The 16,123-nt window shown below is 53.8% G+C and overlaps 1 protein-coding gene across 1 annotated transcript in view; it reads right to left on the bottom strand.

Moving 5' to 3' along the window:
• Window positions 1-1,531: 1,531 nt before the first annotated feature.
• Window positions 1,532-16,123, bottom strand: part of FRAS1 (Fraser extracellular matrix complex subunit 1) — a 70,010-nt gene continuing 55,418 nt past the window's right edge. Inside the window, exons 48-72 of the mRNA XM_017836714.1 lie at window positions 15,602-15,832; window positions 15,388-15,501; window positions 14,251-14,401; window positions 13,645-13,804; window positions 13,251-13,413; window positions 12,862-13,108; window positions 12,400-12,744; window positions 12,032-12,192; window positions 11,703-11,850; window positions 11,394-11,599; window positions 10,770-10,926; window positions 9,988-10,188; window positions 8,948-9,135; window positions 8,490-8,765; window positions 8,087-8,319; window positions 7,581-7,741; window positions 6,699-6,913; window positions 5,531-5,681; window positions 4,908-5,015; window positions 4,583-4,742; window positions 4,064-4,180; window positions 3,641-3,807; window positions 3,201-3,406; window positions 2,900-3,046; window positions 1,532-2,499 (exon numbers count right to left, since the gene is read on the bottom strand). Of these exons, the coding sequence (XP_017692203.1) occupies window positions 1,915-2,499; window positions 2,900-3,046; window positions 3,201-3,406; window positions 3,641-3,807; window positions 4,064-4,180; window positions 4,583-4,742; window positions 4,908-5,015; window positions 5,531-5,681; window positions 6,699-6,913; window positions 7,581-7,741; window positions 8,087-8,319; window positions 8,490-8,765; window positions 8,948-9,135; window positions 9,988-10,188; window positions 10,770-10,926; window positions 11,394-11,599; window positions 11,703-11,850; window positions 12,032-12,192; window positions 12,400-12,744; window positions 12,862-13,108; window positions 13,251-13,413; window positions 13,645-13,804; window positions 14,251-14,401; window positions 15,388-15,501; window positions 15,602-15,832 (4,998 nt within the window). The 3' untranslated portion in view covers window positions 1,532-1,914. The remainder of the gene's footprint in view (window positions 2,500-2,899; window positions 3,047-3,200; window positions 3,407-3,640; window positions 3,808-4,063; window positions 4,181-4,582; window positions 4,743-4,907; window positions 5,016-5,530; window positions 5,682-6,698; window positions 6,914-7,580; window positions 7,742-8,086; window positions 8,320-8,489; window positions 8,766-8,947; window positions 9,136-9,987; window positions 10,189-10,769; window positions 10,927-11,393; window positions 11,600-11,702; window positions 11,851-12,031; window positions 12,193-12,399; window positions 12,745-12,861; window positions 13,109-13,250; window positions 13,414-13,644; window positions 13,805-14,250; window positions 14,402-15,387; window positions 15,502-15,601; window positions 15,833-16,123) is intronic.

The raw sequence follows: 16,123 nt of genomic DNA, 5'->3' as shown, positions 1-16,123 counted from the left end.
GGTGCAGCTCCTCAGCTGGAGTGCCTCTGAGGGACCCCCGGCCACGTTTCCCAGCAGCTGAAGGAAGGGAGGGTCACCCCCCCAAGCTGGGCTGCCTTTCTCTCGCTGCCTTTTCCCCACCTTTACACTGCAGTGACAAGAGCTGCACTTTCCCAGGGAACGGGGCAGTGACAGGGGACAGCAGCAGGCAGGAACCTCCTTCTTTTCTGCAGGCCAGTGACTAACTGTGTGTGAAGGGACAGCGACTCTGGTACCAGCTGCACCTCCCACTTCTTGTCACAGATCGATCTGAGGCTCTTGTCAGGTCAATACCTGCTCTTTTCAGGAGCACCAGACTTGTGTTCAGTGTCCTCATTGTAGCCCACGAATCCCTCTAGGTGTTAAATCAGCCTCCCTGTCCTGATTCTTCTAATGACGAATTAGCATTAGTGTCAAACCTTGTTAATGAGATACACAAATTATCCTGGGAGTGTCTATGTTACAAGCTCAGTTTGGCAGTGTTGCTATCCGGAAAAGCGTGGAACAGTGACTGTCAGTTCTCCTTATGCTGCTCTTAAACACCATCCCTACATTGCCAGGAGAACTCTGGAGGGAGAGACAGAACGTTTAAAACATGAAACCTTGGCATCGCAATTGTTATTTCTAAGTATGTGTTTCTATCTGATACAGTTGTTGGGGTGATTACTCTGGAGAGTGTTTTGTACCTCAGGCAGTAAATCTGGCCTCATCTAGGCGGCACCGAGGGAGCCCGGCCCGGTACCGCCTCCCGTACCGCGATCTAAGGGACAAAAGTGCCGCCTGCGGGCGCCTTTAGCGGCTCGAACCCCTGAGGTCCCGCCCCGCGCCCGCAGGGGTCGTGGCGGGGTTCGTTCCTGGGCAGTTCGTTCCCAGGGGTCCGTACGCGGAGGTTCGTTCCCGCGGTTTTGTGCTCGGGGCTCGTTCCCGGGTCCTGCCCATGCCCGCTGCGGGTTCCGGCGCCGGTGCCGCCTCTCGCCCAGCGGGCAGGGTGCGGGTTCCGCAGCCGGAGGACCGAGGCGGGATTGGGGCTGGGATTGGGACCGCCGCGGGCGGGAGGAGCCGCTCCGGGGCGTGCGCTGGTGCCGAGTCCGGCGCTGCCGCTCCCGCTCCGGCTGCGGCCATAGCAGCGCTGGTATCCCACCAGGGAACGGGACACGGTTCCGCTCGGGCCGGGGTAGCCAAGGCTGTGACGGGGCCCCAGGTGCCGGTGCCGAGGCCGAACCGGGCGGGGTGCGGAGCCCTCCCCGGAGCGGCCCCGGGAGCCCCCGGACCCGCGGCGCCGTCTGGCGGACACGGCCGGTATTGCAGGGCCGGTACCGCAGCCCCGGGGCTACCGCACGGCGGGGACCGCCCGCACCCCACGGGGGGTGCAGAGCCCCCCGATCGGTCACCCCTGAGGCCACCACACCCTCCCCCTTCCCCGTGGTGTTCCTGCCTTGCCATGCTCCTTGGAAAGGAGGAGAGGTGGAGGAGGCAGCGCAGGAAAGGACACTTGGTCACACCGGGTCAGGTTTATGTTCCAGCTTTATTCTCTGTCAGAGAGGCCCTGCTTTTCTCCTGGCTGGCACAGAGCCCCCCCATGCCAGGTGGGGATGGTGTCCCCACGCTGTCTGGCCCCATGGGGCTGGGCCCCTGCCCAGGGACAAGGTGGGAGGTGCTGGATGTCCTGGGCCCTCAGGGCAGTGCAGAGCTGGAGCTTTGAGCACCATGAATGGAAAAGGCCAGAGGTACGGTGCAGTGAGGCTGCTGCACAAGGGGCAGAAGGGAGTGACAGCCACTCCTCCTCCTCCTCCTCCCAGTGTATAAAAATACCAGTGTGACTTTATTTGGCTTTTCAGCTTTGGGTTATGTTTGTTCTACAGTTTATAAAAAGCTTTTCCCAAAGCGTGTGCTCTGTTACACTTCTGTGCCGTCATGCAAATTGCTGTGGACTTTGACTTCCAGGTTCACCTGCTTCACCTTCCTGCCCTTCCCCTGGCAGACGCTGCCATTTTCCCTCAGAGAATGAACATTCCTCACGGTACAGCACCGGCTGCCCATGGCCCTCGGGACACCCCTGGGCAGCTCCACCTTGGTGTTCAAGGGGTGCTCCTCGGGGGCAGCCCTGGCAGCCTCCCGCTTCCTCCGCACCTTCCGACACTTCCTGGCGAGGAGGCAAACCCCGGACAGCACCAGCAGCAGCAGGGTGAGGGCGGCAAAGGCGCTCCCCAGGGAAGCGCCCGTTTGGGACAAGGAGGCTGCGACGGCGGCTTCCTCCCTCTCCAAGAGCAGCGACTTCATGTTGGTGCCGTTCTTGACCTGGTCGCCCTCGTTGTCGTAGACCAAGGAGTCGTCCAGCACCGTCCTGCCGGCGCCTCGGGCCAGGTCCCTGCGGCTGCGCTGCCAGCGGCGAGTGAGGGACCGCTGGACACGGGGCCCTGCCGTGCTCTCCGGGCCAATCACGTAGATCACCTGAAGGTACCACTGGTGTCCAGCTTCCACCTTTCCAAAGGGGAAGACGAGCGCACAGGTCACGTTAACAGTGAGTTTAACATCGAGTGATCGAGAGCTGGTGCATTTTGTGCTCTGTTTGTGACAAAGCAGCTCGGTGGTTTTTTTCTGAGTGCCTGCAGAAACACTGATCACCCAGTGAGGTGTTCAGCCTTTGCCAGCTTCAATAATTCATTTAGGGTCGTGAATAATACGTTTTTAAAGAGCTTTTTCCTGAGTGCTTGGGGGGGGGAAATAAAATCTTAACATTTTAGATTATATTTAGAATAATAACCTAATCTTCATTTTCTGTGTCAGGGTTGGCTTCTGAAGGACCAGAGCCTAAAATTTGCAAAGCATTTGGGAGATCCTGGACAGAGAAGTTACTTTTTGGGCTACCAGAAGCACATACCTTGTAGAGAGCATCCACCTTGAGAGTAAATCCATCGACTCCGGGCATGCTGCTTACCGAGTGGAACTCGGACAGCTCGGAGGCAAAGTGGGCATCAAAAGGCACATCGTGGAAGTACCTATCTGTCACTTCAGGTTGGTTTCGGTCCTGGAAATCAGAGAGGTGTTATGAAGAGGGGGGCAGGCTCTCTTGCCTTCCAAAGGGAGGCCAGGGCACTACACACTCCTCACACCCCTTTGCAGTCAGGATCTGTTTGCTGCTGGAGAAGCTCCCAAAGAGGAAGCAGAAGCAGAGGACTCACCAAGAGGAGGAATCGATGTTTCAGGTACTTGTTGGGTTGGATGCAGCCGTACTGGGGCCCCTCGTTATAGACAGTGCCCATGGGGTCGAAGAAAGGCACGTAGCCATCCTTGCCCGTGCACAGGTAGACTTTTTCCAGCTGCAGCTTGTACGCGGCATTCAGGTTTTGTTCCGGGTGCCAGAGCACGCGGCCATACAGGACTTGCCCTGGGGAGGGGGGGGAGAAAGACGGACAGGTGAAATTCTCCAACAAGAGAATTAGTCACTGCTAGAGACTAACACGTCGAACCACACGTGGCCCTGGGTTTGGAAAGGTTTGGATGGTTTGGGAAGGGTTTGGGGTGTAAGGGTGACAAAAGCACATTCTTTTCTTACAGGGCTTTAACATGCTTAAAATGTCATTTGTTGCTGTAAAAGAGGCAAAGCCAAAATAAATCCTACCCTTGGAAAAAGCCCCTTTGTAATCCATTTCTGCCAGGGACATTTCGGATTTGGTGGGGTCCATCAGAAACACCTTCTCGTTGTTACACAGCTGGAACTCTGTGTTTAGGGAGTAGACAACGGGAACTGGGCGGTTTGTCTGCTGGAAGGCGATGGGGATCAAAAATCTGGAATTGGGACAAGGAAGGAAACCATGGAGAGGTGAGGTTTGGACACATGTGCACCCCAAGCACAGCGATCTCCCACCCCCCTGAGCGCAGACACTCTTGGTTGCAGGGAGGCTCTTAAGCAAAGGAGGAGGTTCCATCCCTCCCCTTTTCCCTTCCTGCTGCTGTTGTGCTGTCCCACGCACATGCTGAGACCCCAGAAACACCCCAAATGGGCTGACATTGTCCTGCTGCCGTGGGGATGGGGCCTCCTTACCGCTCTGGAGCGTGAGCCGTGCAGGGCAGGGGCTTGTCTCCAGGCTCTGCCCATGGCTGTGTGGGCTGCACAGTGCAGGGGATTAAGAAGATGGTGTACTCTCCGGAGTAGTCCTTCCTGGGAACAGACAGAAGACCCTGTGGTCATCAAACGGGGCCCTGTGTTCACCCAGAGCAGCACCCCTTCCTGGCCCCAGAAATGTTCACCCAGTAGTTGCCTGAGGGACAAAAGGGACCTAGCGAGTTTAATGTGACCCTCTGAAATACACGGTCACCTCTGGGATCTACCTACCCATGGCTTCACTGCTGGAAAAACACCTTCATAAGGAGCTGAGCTGATTTTTCCCTCAGCAGAGGATTTCCAGCCCTGACAGCAGCTCCCTGCACACTCCAGCTCTCAGCCCTTGACCAAGGCTGGCTCCTGAGCATTCCACACTATCGCTGTGGCTGCTGGAAGGGCACCAGGGAGAATACAGTGCCGTGGGAAGCTTCTGAAGGGGACTGAACCCAGAATCCTCACCTGTTGTAGGAACTGGTTGCTCTCCAGAGCTGGTAGGGGGAGTCGAAAGTCTGAGCGCTCCACAGCAGCTGCAGGTCAAATTCGATCCCTCCCAGGTGCTCTGGAGTCATTAAAAAAGACCTGACATCTGGCAGGCTGTGGTGCTCCATGACAAAAAGCCCTGGAGGGGGAGGACAGGGAGGTGACAGGTAAGATAGAGCATGGAGAGGCCCCGTGCTGTGCACCTCAGCACAGAGGGGCTCCTGGTGGGAAGGGGGACTCGTTCTGCTGCCTTGTTTTCACTGATTTCACTGATTTCTGCCTCTGTCAGTGTCACTGCTCTCACCTCTGAACTTGGCCTGCGTCTTGAACTCGATAACCAGCCGGCCATCCTCGCGGATGTAGATCCTGATGATCTGCAGCCGGGCCGAGAGCACGCTGTCCGTCTGGATCCCTGCAGGGACAGAGGCACTGGGGAGCACACCCAGCACAGTCACCCCTCGGGTGGGCTCTGCCAGCCCCAGAAGCATTTGGGAGAGCTCCAGAAGGCATAGTTTAATTGGGACCATCCTCCAGCGAGCCAGCTATTAAACTTCCTTCGTTATCCACGTGCCACCTAAGTCTCCCCCAAGCAGAAGTTTTTTTGAGTTCCCCCCATCTGTGAGAGCCAGGGGAACATGACTGCAGCTGCCACACGAGTACCCCTGAAAAGCGTCCAAGACATCACTCCAAATATCCCACAGGACTCTGATGAAGAGAGAGGTCTTTTCCTGAAGTGCCAACTGCGCCCACGAGCAGAAGGGCTGGGGGAACATGGCTAAGCTGGCACGGGGGCAGGCATGCCTGGACTCAGCCTGCACGCCTTTTGCCTCAGGGATCAGGGCTCTGGTGGCAGTGCAGAAACTAAAGAAAAGGACAAAACAAGGAGGAGCCAATACTCCCGTAGCGCTCGGAATGCCTCGGGCTTACCTGTCCTCCAGAGAACAGTGTCGTAGAAGAAGGAGAACTCCATCTCTGTGTGATGCTCCAGGGAAGCCCAACCCCTCGGCGCTGTCACGTAGATATAGGACACATAGAGAGGGACGTGGACTGTCAGGAAGGACTGAGCAGAGTCCCGTACCTGGCAATAAAACCCAAAAAAGGGGGTTATGCACCTTCCAAATGAAGGCAGAAGTGACTGTCTGAATGTTCTTTACATCAACCGTAGGTACTTTAGACAAACCTGTTTAAATCAGGGTCAGGGCTAAGGCTCTTTGGTGCCGTGGGACAAAGGAGCTGTGGGGACAATTTCACCTCAAAACCCCCTAGTTTCCAAGGCTGTGAATTAAAATTCAGCAATTCTGCTTGCTCAGGCCTCCCCCAGCTCTCCGTTTATTATCTACAGAGTGCAGCTGTACTCTGCAAGCCCCAGAGAGTTCAGGGAGACATTCCAGCCTGGCTGGTGCCAGGCTCCACAAGCTCCATTGGGCAGTTGTTCAGGCCAAGTAGCTCCTCTGGATTTGTGCAAATAATTGGAGCTATAAAAGGAAAGTTAACAAAGTATTCCAGGCTGGCAGGAATTAAAAGGGATTATGCTGGCCATAACATTCTGACTGGGAATTTAATGCAAGAACCTAAGGATGATGAGATACTCACTGGAGTGGGATGTACATGGATAATCCAGCCATGAGAGGGCAGTGAGACACACTGAATAGTGAAAGCTACTAATTTAAAGAGCATTTTTGGCTTTTGCTCTGCCAGTCTGGTGATTAAGAAATGAGTAAAAAAAAATCCCATGACCTCACTCCGTTGTGGATCACACACTGATCTGTCTCTGCTGTGTCCTTTGCTCATTTCTACTGGGTGAGAACACAGTCAAAATTGTAAAATAATAGAGCCCAGCTGGGGATGTTTTGTATTTCCAGTACGGCTTTCTATTAAAAAAACAATATTTTGCTGATGCTCTGAAGATTAAGAGAATAAAACCTAGGTTAACCTAAGGAAAAGAAATGAATTAAATGCACGCAGCACTTTTCCAGGGGAAAGGGGGGAAAAGCCACGATCTGCTTGTACAGAGCAGCAACTACACATGAGCACGAAGCCTAAGAACAGAGAAAGATCTGGGTTACGTGGAACAGCTCTGGATGTGGCCTCTCACCTGGAAGTCAGCGGTGACTGAGCCTCCGCAGACATCAATTAGCTCAGTCATGTCGTAATAAGCATCAAAGGTCCAAATGCAGCTCTTGAGGTTCAGGTGCTGGTAGAGCTGGATCGTCTTGGGCTCCCTCACCGCGGGGTCCAGCTGGTAAGGGCGGTCATAGCCCGGGCCCAGGACGAAGCTGTCGTGGGTCACTTCGTCCAGGAACCCTGCCTCTGGGATGGAGAGACATCAGGACACTGATCCCTCTGGATTTTAAAGAGCCTGAGGTCTCATTTGCACTCTTGAACCATGGGAGCTCCTCTCCCTTGGTAATCCTGGAGGTCAAACTGAATACACACAGGTCTTCACACGGGAAAAATGTTATAGGAATGGGGTAAGAATCCTAAAAATCCAGCTTAGGGATCTATTCATTCAAGGTTGAAGTTAACCTTTAAGAAATGAGGAACAGCTTGAGTATGGAATTATCAGAATGAAGTACAACCCGCTACCCACCATGCAACAAGTATGGATCTCATTCCCTGGAGTGTCAGACACACAATCTGCCTGGTTTTTTTCAGCAGTGAATTTATTTTGCTGCTTCTTGTTGCCTTGTGGGAGACCTCAGTGACCCAGACACAGCAATCCAGCTCCCTCTCTAACCATGTGGATATCACAAGAGACATCTGAAAAGCAGAAAATCACAATCTCTTTCAAACAGAGCAATGTTTAAAGATTCCCATGCATGGAATCTCATCTCCAGTGGGGCAGCTCTGGTCGCTGCTATTAGTACAAGATTAATTATTATTTACATGATGTCAAGAGAGCCCAGAGGAAGACAAAGCCGTCTTCTCTGCATTTCTTTCCCGGTTTCCACATTCAGGAAGTAAAGTTCAAGGTTACCTGAGGTGCCTCTGAGGTCTCTGACAGTGACCAGGTTGGAGCAGACGTGCTGGTGCCTGTAGATGGACTCAGAGAGAAGGAAATGCAGGTTGTGCAGCGGGAGGGTGGAGATGAGGGGAAGCATCCCGTCCTGGTGGGGGATCTGCACCGAGATGTGGATCCTAGAACAAGCAGCACGTGAGACAGCGGAAGAGAGCAGCCCTGGCAGGCACAGAAGCCTCATGCATCCCCCCCAACCCACAGCAGCCCAGCCCAGCCCAGCCCAGCCCAGCAAGGTGAGCCTGATGTTTAATTTCAGCTGGATTTCACCAGCTACACATCTGCTCCTTAAGCTATTCCACCAACTCCCAATTCCTGAGGGGAAGGGAGAGTGGGAGTACCCTGAGCACCCCACACTGCAGCAGGGATGTGGTTTCACACACACATTCTCCTTGTGATCCCAGGCACCTCAGTAAGCCCGGGGGCACTGGTGAAGGGCTGCACTCCCCACTTCTCCAGGCTCATACCTGTTGGGATGCTCCTTGTGCTTGACATCCAGGTACTTGAGCGTGGCAATGAATGACTGTGCCTGGAACCCTCTGGCTGTCCCTGCCACCACAGGAGTGTGACAAATGGCACTGTCTGTGCCTATGGTCACCATGTTGCTCCTCAGGGGGGTCCCCACATGGCCAGCCTTGTCCACAGCCTTGGCCACACAGCGCACATGGAACCGCCTGCTGAAGTAAATGCTGTCCAGCACCTGGGGGAACGAGGAGGGAGGAACAAGTGGTGCTTTCAGCAGGCTCAGGGAAGAACAGTGCCAAAAAAACAAAAAAGAAAAATCCCCAGAGAAGCACCACACCAAGTGCCAAACCCGAGGAGACTGTGCGCTTTAATCTCCGTGCTCCTGCTGCTCCGCCGTGCCCGTACCTTGTGGTTGACGCTCGTGAAGGGGGTGTTGTCAGTGATGGTCTCGAAAGGCGACCTGGCTCCATTCCCATCCGTGGGAGCTGCCACTTCCCAGCTGAACTGTATTGAAGACTGGTTGATCCCGGCCTCACTGCAGCGTTCCTTCATGACGGTGTACTTGGGGAAGTGAGGGTCACAGGGGGTGACACAGATGAGAGGATAACCCGGGGAAGGGGATTTCTTAGCACCGTCCTTGGTCACTTCTTCCACCCGGTCGTAGTCAGCCAGGGTGACGACCTGCAGGGATGCAAAACAGCAGCATTCACCTGGGGCTGAGGGAAGAGCTGGAAAAAGCCATCCTTCCCTCCCACACGGTCACTGCAGCTCTTCATTTCATTTCATTTCATTATTTCATTTCATTTCATTTCAGTCTGTACTTGAAGGGCACTAAATCACATCCGCTGCAACGAGTGACTCACCACGGGAGGTGCTGGGAGAATCAGGCTCCCTGTTGCCTCCTGATCCAAAATAGTCACTGTTGCAGTGCTGGTGTCTCCAAGAACTGCTTCCACCGGATCATCTGGACCCAGCACCAGAGAAAAGGACTCGTGCCATTCCCGGTCTTCGTTGGACATGATCTCCACCTTAAACACGATGTGGGTCACACCTGGGTGAGGGAATGCAAGAAAAACAGAGAGAACTCGATCCATCATTGGAGACTGCTCTGAAGTTCTTGTGAAAACCCTGCACAGCTGCTGCTCCAGGCTGTGGCCATGGAGACATTATGATAAAATACACATTATAAATTTTATTGCCACTCATTTCTGCTAATAATTTAGTCCTGTCCCCACAGGAGTCTGCTCTAGACATAAAACTCCAGCTATGACAACTGATCCAATCGATCTGGTGATAGATTCACTAGCAGATGCCATCTGAGGATTAATAATGGCTGTCTTGTAGCTGTCTGGACTAAAAATCTAGGATGCAAAGCACATTCCCACCCCTGCTGTCTCTCACACCAGTAGTGTGCAGAGCTGTTTGGGGAAGGCTTCTTGGTCCAGCAACACGCTCTGAGCTGTTCCTGACAACTAGTTCTCTGTTGAGACTTACATCCTCTGAGGATGACTTTACTCTCACCTGCCATGTGCCAGTGCTTCCTTCTCTGGTCTGATCACCCTCCATTAAACACGTCAGCTATTTTGTATAACAAAATTACAGCAGCCAGAGGAGGAAGGGGAAAAATCTTGCACTCCACTTGAAACACACTGAAGAGCTGGACAGGTCTTTCTTCTCACAAAGACTGTGCTGAGCCCAAGAGCAAATCCCAAATCAAATCTAACCCCCAAAATCTAAGGGCATATTCTGCCTTCTTATAGTCACCGGGAGCAGTTAGACCGGCGTCGTGTTGTAAACCTCATGCAACAAGCGGCGTTTTCCAAGTCTCCTGAATGTTCTGACGTGCCCAAAGTGTCCCTGGTCACACACCCACCTCTCACACTCCCTTCCAAGGACCCTTTACCTGGGCTGAACTTGAGCATTCGACTCTTGGGATAGTAATCCACGCCGGCCTGGGCGGAGCCGTCCCGGGTGCTGCAGCGCACTTTGGAGGTCCTGTTCTGGTCCCCTCTCCGGACCACCCTGATGTTTAACACGGCTACACCCTCCGGGCCCGGCGGCTCCCGCACTTGGTACGCGGCTTCTTCGAACTCGATGGTGGGGGCTGAAGGAAGAGCAGTGGAGAAAAAGCCCCGGGTTTGCACACCTGACTGATTCCAGGTGGAGGACACTCAGCACCTGCGGTGAGAGAAGCTCAGCTCCTTTTAGACTCATCTACGCACCCTCAGAGCAAGGCTCCACAAAGCGGGGGCCAAAACGGGTTGGATGTGAATTAGGGCAAAATCCAACAAATGTATTGAGCTACAGAGGACGGCAAATTATTCTCCTGTCCCTGCCTCCCGCTGAACCACATGCCCTCCAATCCACACCATGTGCTGGTGCTGCAGTCACAGCAGAGGAACCTGGCACCCCCTTTTTCCACACAGATCTCCCCAGGCTATGATGCTGTGGAGGGGAAGCACAGCAACTCCCCATGGAACTGCAGAGGAATGGGAAACAGGATAAACAGTGGGTTCAAGGACTGTTATTTATCCCTCCCTTCAGCCCAGCCCAGTGCACACCAGTGACCTGCACACAGAGCTGTGACTGGCACTGAAGGCATCCATGTTTACCCAAAACTGCTGCTAGGACTGTGCTGAATCCCTCAGAACCACAACAGCATCCTTGCTGAGCATCCTCACTTACCATCTTCATCATTGGTGACAGTTATGGTTGTCATGTCCATCTTCCCAATCCTAGCTCCACTCCAATGGTTTCCAAGTGGGCTGCCGAGATAGACCTGGAACTGCTCTTCTGGTTCAAAGGCAGAGTCATCACTGACATAGACACTGCAGTTCTTCACCTGAAGCCAGGTAAAGAGGAGAAAAGAGCAAATACTGATAAATCAAATGAAGCCATGCAAGGGCCAGGCTGTACTTCCCTATCCAGGGTTTCATGTCTGAGTGCTGCCTATCCTGGAAGAAACACTTTTATTTTTAGGGATGCTGCTTCAGTGTGGACAAACCCCACGGTCACATCATGAGACACGGCAGCAAAGGCCCCTCCTTCCACAAACCCACATCTCTCTGCTACAACAACCCCGAGTCCTCCTAACACACAGGATTTGCACTTTAGGACTTGAATAGTTTAATCATGAAACAAACAACCCCTTCACAGTCAGTTCGTATTGCCAGGACAAGAATTTGTCGTCTAAGAGACTAGTTTGGACAGCCTCTGTCAGCTCCCTCTGGCCATGCAGAGTCAAAGAGGAGATCTGAGCCTCTCCAAGCCATGTCTGTTTTATTCCCCCCCAAGCCAGGTTCAGCTCACCTTCTCCCCTTTCAAGAAAGTGATGCGGGACTCCTCCGCGTTCCTCCTCTCCATGAAATCCTCCATGACCTGTGCTGTCTGGCTCCGGGTGTAGCACCTGACAGAGGACTCATAGCTCAGGTCCCCAGTGCGGAATATGGGAATGTGAAGAGTCCCTTCCTTTTCCTTCACCGTGTACGTGTTCTTAATGAACTGCATGCTGGGCACTGCAGGGGGTCATAAAAAGAGTCAGGCAGTGCTGAAGAGCTTGGTTCCACAGAGAGCCAAGAGGCTGGGATGGACCAGGTGGAGCTGCCAGGGGCAACTTACCATCTTGGAAGATGTCACTGATGGCCACGATGGCTTGGAATGGCTTTGCCAGCTCGGCTCCGTGGGGTGAGCTGAGATAAACAACAAATGTCTCCAGCCCTTCTATCACTGGGTACTGAGCGTCATCCAGGATTGTCAGGGGGCAGAACTGGGAGGAAGGCAGAAGTCCTGCTGTTAGAGGTGCCAAGATTTCATCCTTCCCAGCACTCACATTTGGAGGTCTAATGTAAAGCCATTATGTCAGGCATACCATGGCAGATCTGCACAGAAAGACTGCAGAAGTGTCACCAGACAGGGCAGACTCATCAGGAGTCCAAGTGGCTCCTCACCTCTTCGGTCTTGCCTGGCCTGAACTCTATTTTCCTGGAGCTGGGGACATAATCGACTCCCGGGCTGGCAGACGGAGGGTCTGACGTCCGAGTGGCACACCACACAGAGGTGGGGGTTGAGAGATCAGGTCCCTGGCGGAGGACTGGAATCTCAATGTTTCCTGCATCGCCAATTGCACACAAGAGAGAACAAGGTGAGAAAGCAGCCAGGTACACACCATAAACCCATTCCTTTCCCTTCAGCACCCCCTTCTCCCTTCACTACCGCTCCTGCCACCAGCCTTCCCCATGGGGGCAGAAGGAATCACAGAATCTCTCTGCACATTTTGGACAGGTCTGTTTCCGTGGGAGTCCCCCCTACCCTTCACCTGCAGCCTCGCTGACGGTGAAGGTGGCATTGCCCAGGAACACTGTGGAGGCATCGTTGGGACCAGCAATGAAGACGGTGGCTGAAGCCCGGCTGCCGACGCGGGCGTTGTCCGAGGCATCGGCCAGTACGATCTCAAACTCCTCTTCCTCTTCGTATTCACTGTCATCGATCAGCATCACGTCACAGGTCACCACGGTCACACCCGGCCCGAAAACAATCCGGTTCTCATCTGCCATCCCCCGGGACTTGAAGTCGGAGCCGGATTCCAGCATATAAAGGCTGCTTCCCGTGGCGGATTTGGGGACGGTGTAGCAGATGGCAGACACGGTGCTGCTGGTATCCCCTAGGAAGCAACAGAAAAAAACCCATAATTCTATGGAAATATTTTTCCTCTATTTGGTGGAGACCTCTGCCCTCTGCCACTGTCCCTCCCATGGGGCTCCCTCCTGGCTCCACCCACCTTTCCTTTCGACAGGAGCCGAGAGGAACCCAGCACTCTCGCTGACATGGAATGTCCTCCTGTCGAACTGCAGCGTGGGCTCATCCTCGGGGTCAGCGATGGTGACAGTGGCCCGGGTGACGTTCCCCAGCAGAGCATAGGCCGGCATGCTGAGCTCCACGGAAAAGCTCTCCGTGCCCTCAAAGACGTCATCATCATTGATAACGATGGTGCAGGCCTTGGTGTCCTCCCGCTCCTCAAACTGCACCTGGAAGGCAGGAAGCCAGCTGCTCTCCTTGGACCGGGGCCTGCAACTTCCTCGGTGTTTTTATCGCTTTCCATCAGCTCTTTCCTCCAGGCCTGAGGGCAGGTATGGTCAGACCGTCCCTTTCCCGGTGTCCCCAGCCTACCTGCCCCGTGTACTCCACGTAGTCCTGCTGTCCCAGCTGTGATCCGGAGCCGGCGGTGGCCGTTCCCTGCTCGGTGCGGCACATGACTATGGCGTACTGGTTGAGGCTCCCGACCCGCCTCACGGTGACGCTCACGGAGCCGGAGCTCTCTCTGACCTTGTAGCTGCAAAGGGATCAAGCAGACAGAAATAACAGCCTGAGGAGCAAACTCTGTGTGTTTGTGTCATACTGAGCACCATGGACTCAGGGTGAGTGTGGCCTCCATGGAAAATCCGAGGGACACTAATAACCAGGGACTTGGGCAGAGGGCAGCTGCTCCGTGGTTTAGCCCAGCAGGCCCCTTTCCTCATGGACAGAATTTCATTCCCACGCTGTAGGGTCCAATCACACTTACCTGGTGTGTGTAAAGCTGAGGAGAGACCACTGGACATGGAAGACATTGCCACTGACCACGTTGGGTTTGCTGTCCTTCACTAGGAACTGAAAGCTGTCCGTGGTCTCCTGAGCCTTCTCCTCATCCATCACGTACCGAATGAGGCCCTGGTTCACATCCTCTGCCAGGAGGAGACATCCAGTGAGCCGACACAGAAATCCAATGGCAGTTTTATACATCACCGCAAGGATCGGGGTCTCCACAGGCAGCAGTAACCCCCTCACCTCCCCTTCCTGATGGAGGGCCCCTCAGCCCTGCAAGACCGAACTTTCCACACACTGCTCTGCACTGCTGGCTACACATCTACCAGACCTTGTGATGATCTACAACTCCCCTTTACTGTCCCAAGTCAAGTCTCCAGCTCTAACAAGTCTGGAGAACCTGGGTGTGCTACAGGACACAGGTTGGCATCTACTAAGAAATCACAGGATTTCTGCAACTGAGAGGAAAGTCCAAGGCTTATTTTCTACATACTTTGGAGATTTGCCCCTTGTCTTCTCCCTTCCCATCTTTTCTTTCCTTAACAAAGGAAGGAAAAAAGCAGCAGGACACAGCCCAGCTCCATACCCTGTGTAAAAGTGGTCACAGCCGTCCCTGGTTTCAGCTTGTGCTCCACATGACCATTTCTGGGACCAGTTGTTATCTCGTAGATCAGTTGTTTGTCATCTGTGTCAGGATCTGTCACCAGTAATTCCTTCTTAGTGATGAGGTTGGTTGCCTGGATTAAAGCCAAACCACGGGAGTAAAACACTGGGGGTCCAGCAGTGCAAGTCTGCTTGACTGTTCACACAAAAAGCCCAATGATCCCTCTGTCAAACAGTTTTCCATGAGGGAAAATCTAGGGATGTGAAAGCACAGAGCAGTGTGAACAGACGGACACCCCACAAGGGGTTTGACAGTGCAGGAAGAATTCAAATTTTGCCTCACATCAGTGTGTGCCTCAAAGAAAAGCAAATTGAGAAGCAGCTGCCCAGCCTTATGTAGCTGGGACTAAAAGCTAAGATAAATTTTTTGTTTTCACCTGAAAACCTCTGCTCCATGAACTGTGCTGATGCTCAGGTGAGGCCTGGCTTTGCAAAAAGCATTTGCAAACAGCCTCAGGTTGAAGAACAGGACAGTTCAAGCTGCTCTGGGGAGCCTGGACTAGGGCCTCTTTCAAATGTCCTCACGTGGATCTGACTCAGTTCCACCACATTTTGCTTTCTCTTCTAAAAGAAAATGCCTTTAACAGCAGAAGAAAGAGAGAGAACTGAACTGCCCGAGGCTGCAGGAGTGCTTTTTCTTAAGTCAGGAATTTGAGCTGAGATAGCCACTTCTTAATACAATTTCTTACTACAGTGTCTTCCAGTCTTTTTTCTTAGGAAGAACCAAAGTGTTTCTTTGCAGTTAATGCTGGGCCCTCAGAAACAAGCTGAGAGAGACAGTTTCCTGGGGTTTTGTTTGGACTTCAGCAAAACAAAGGCACGTCACAGCGAGAAATCCCTACATCATATCCTTGGAAAGCCATGTATCTCTGCCATGGCTGCTGCAGAACATCATCAAGACTTCTCCACCATCAGCAAAGCTGAAAACATACCCTGGGGTGGAGGGATTTTCTCTACCACAAAAATAAAAATGCTGAGGGATCAGGATGCTTACCTGCGAAGCTCCTGCCCCAGGAACAGCCTAAGAAACAATCCAAGCTGAGCTCAGACAGGCAGTTACCTTGCCATCCACGTGCTCCAGCCACTGCAAACCCAGGTTGGTGACAACCCTGGGTGTCCCGTCATCCACAGGGAGAATTTCCACTTGGAAGTGCTGCGGTGCTGCTGTCACGACCTGACAAAAAGTTCAGAGAGACGGACGTTACTCTGGGAGTCAGCGCCTCATCCGCCCAGGCAGACTGAGGTCTCCCTCACACCTCGTCTCCTGCCCTCACCTTCTTCCCCCCGTCCTCCACGAGGAAGAAGGGGTTGGTGCCGTCGGACACGGTGAAGGTGAAGCGGTCCCTGAGGGAGTTGCTGCCGTCGTGGCTGTAGCTGACGCGGTTCTGGTAGATGTCCCCCATGGTGAAGGTGGTGGCCTGCTGGTGGCGCTGGCCGCTGGCGCTGCTGCGCTCGATCAGGCCGTGCCGGGGCGGCTGCACCACTGTGAACGTGACCGACTCAACCTGTGCCGAGGACACGGAGTGGCAAAGCTCGGGACGTGGACTCAGCACCAGGACAGGCGTGTCCTTCCAGCCTGGAGAGGGACTCCCTGCCCAGACAGCTTCCCTAGCGCAGTGTCTCCAACCGGGCCTAACGCAGCCCCGCACACCGAACTGGTTCCCCCTGAGCCCTGCCCTGTCTTCATCCCTCTCCCAAGGTGGCTCTCCACAAATCATCACACCAAACTACTGGTGTGGCTGGTCTGAGACGGCTCCCACCCCTGTGACAGCTCTGTGAACACAAGAGCAGCCCCC

Source organism: Lepidothrix coronata, unplaced genomic scaffold, assembly GCF_001604755.1.
Source record: "Lepidothrix coronata isolate B3197 unplaced genomic scaffold, Lepidothrix_coronata-1.0 Scaffold283, whole genome shotgun sequence".
Taxonomy (NCBI): domain Eukaryota; kingdom Metazoa; phylum Chordata; class Aves; order Passeriformes; family Pipridae; genus Lepidothrix; species Lepidothrix coronata.
The sequence above is the reverse complement of the archived record's forward strand: the minus strand, read 5'-3'. Positions and strand labels throughout refer to the sequence as shown.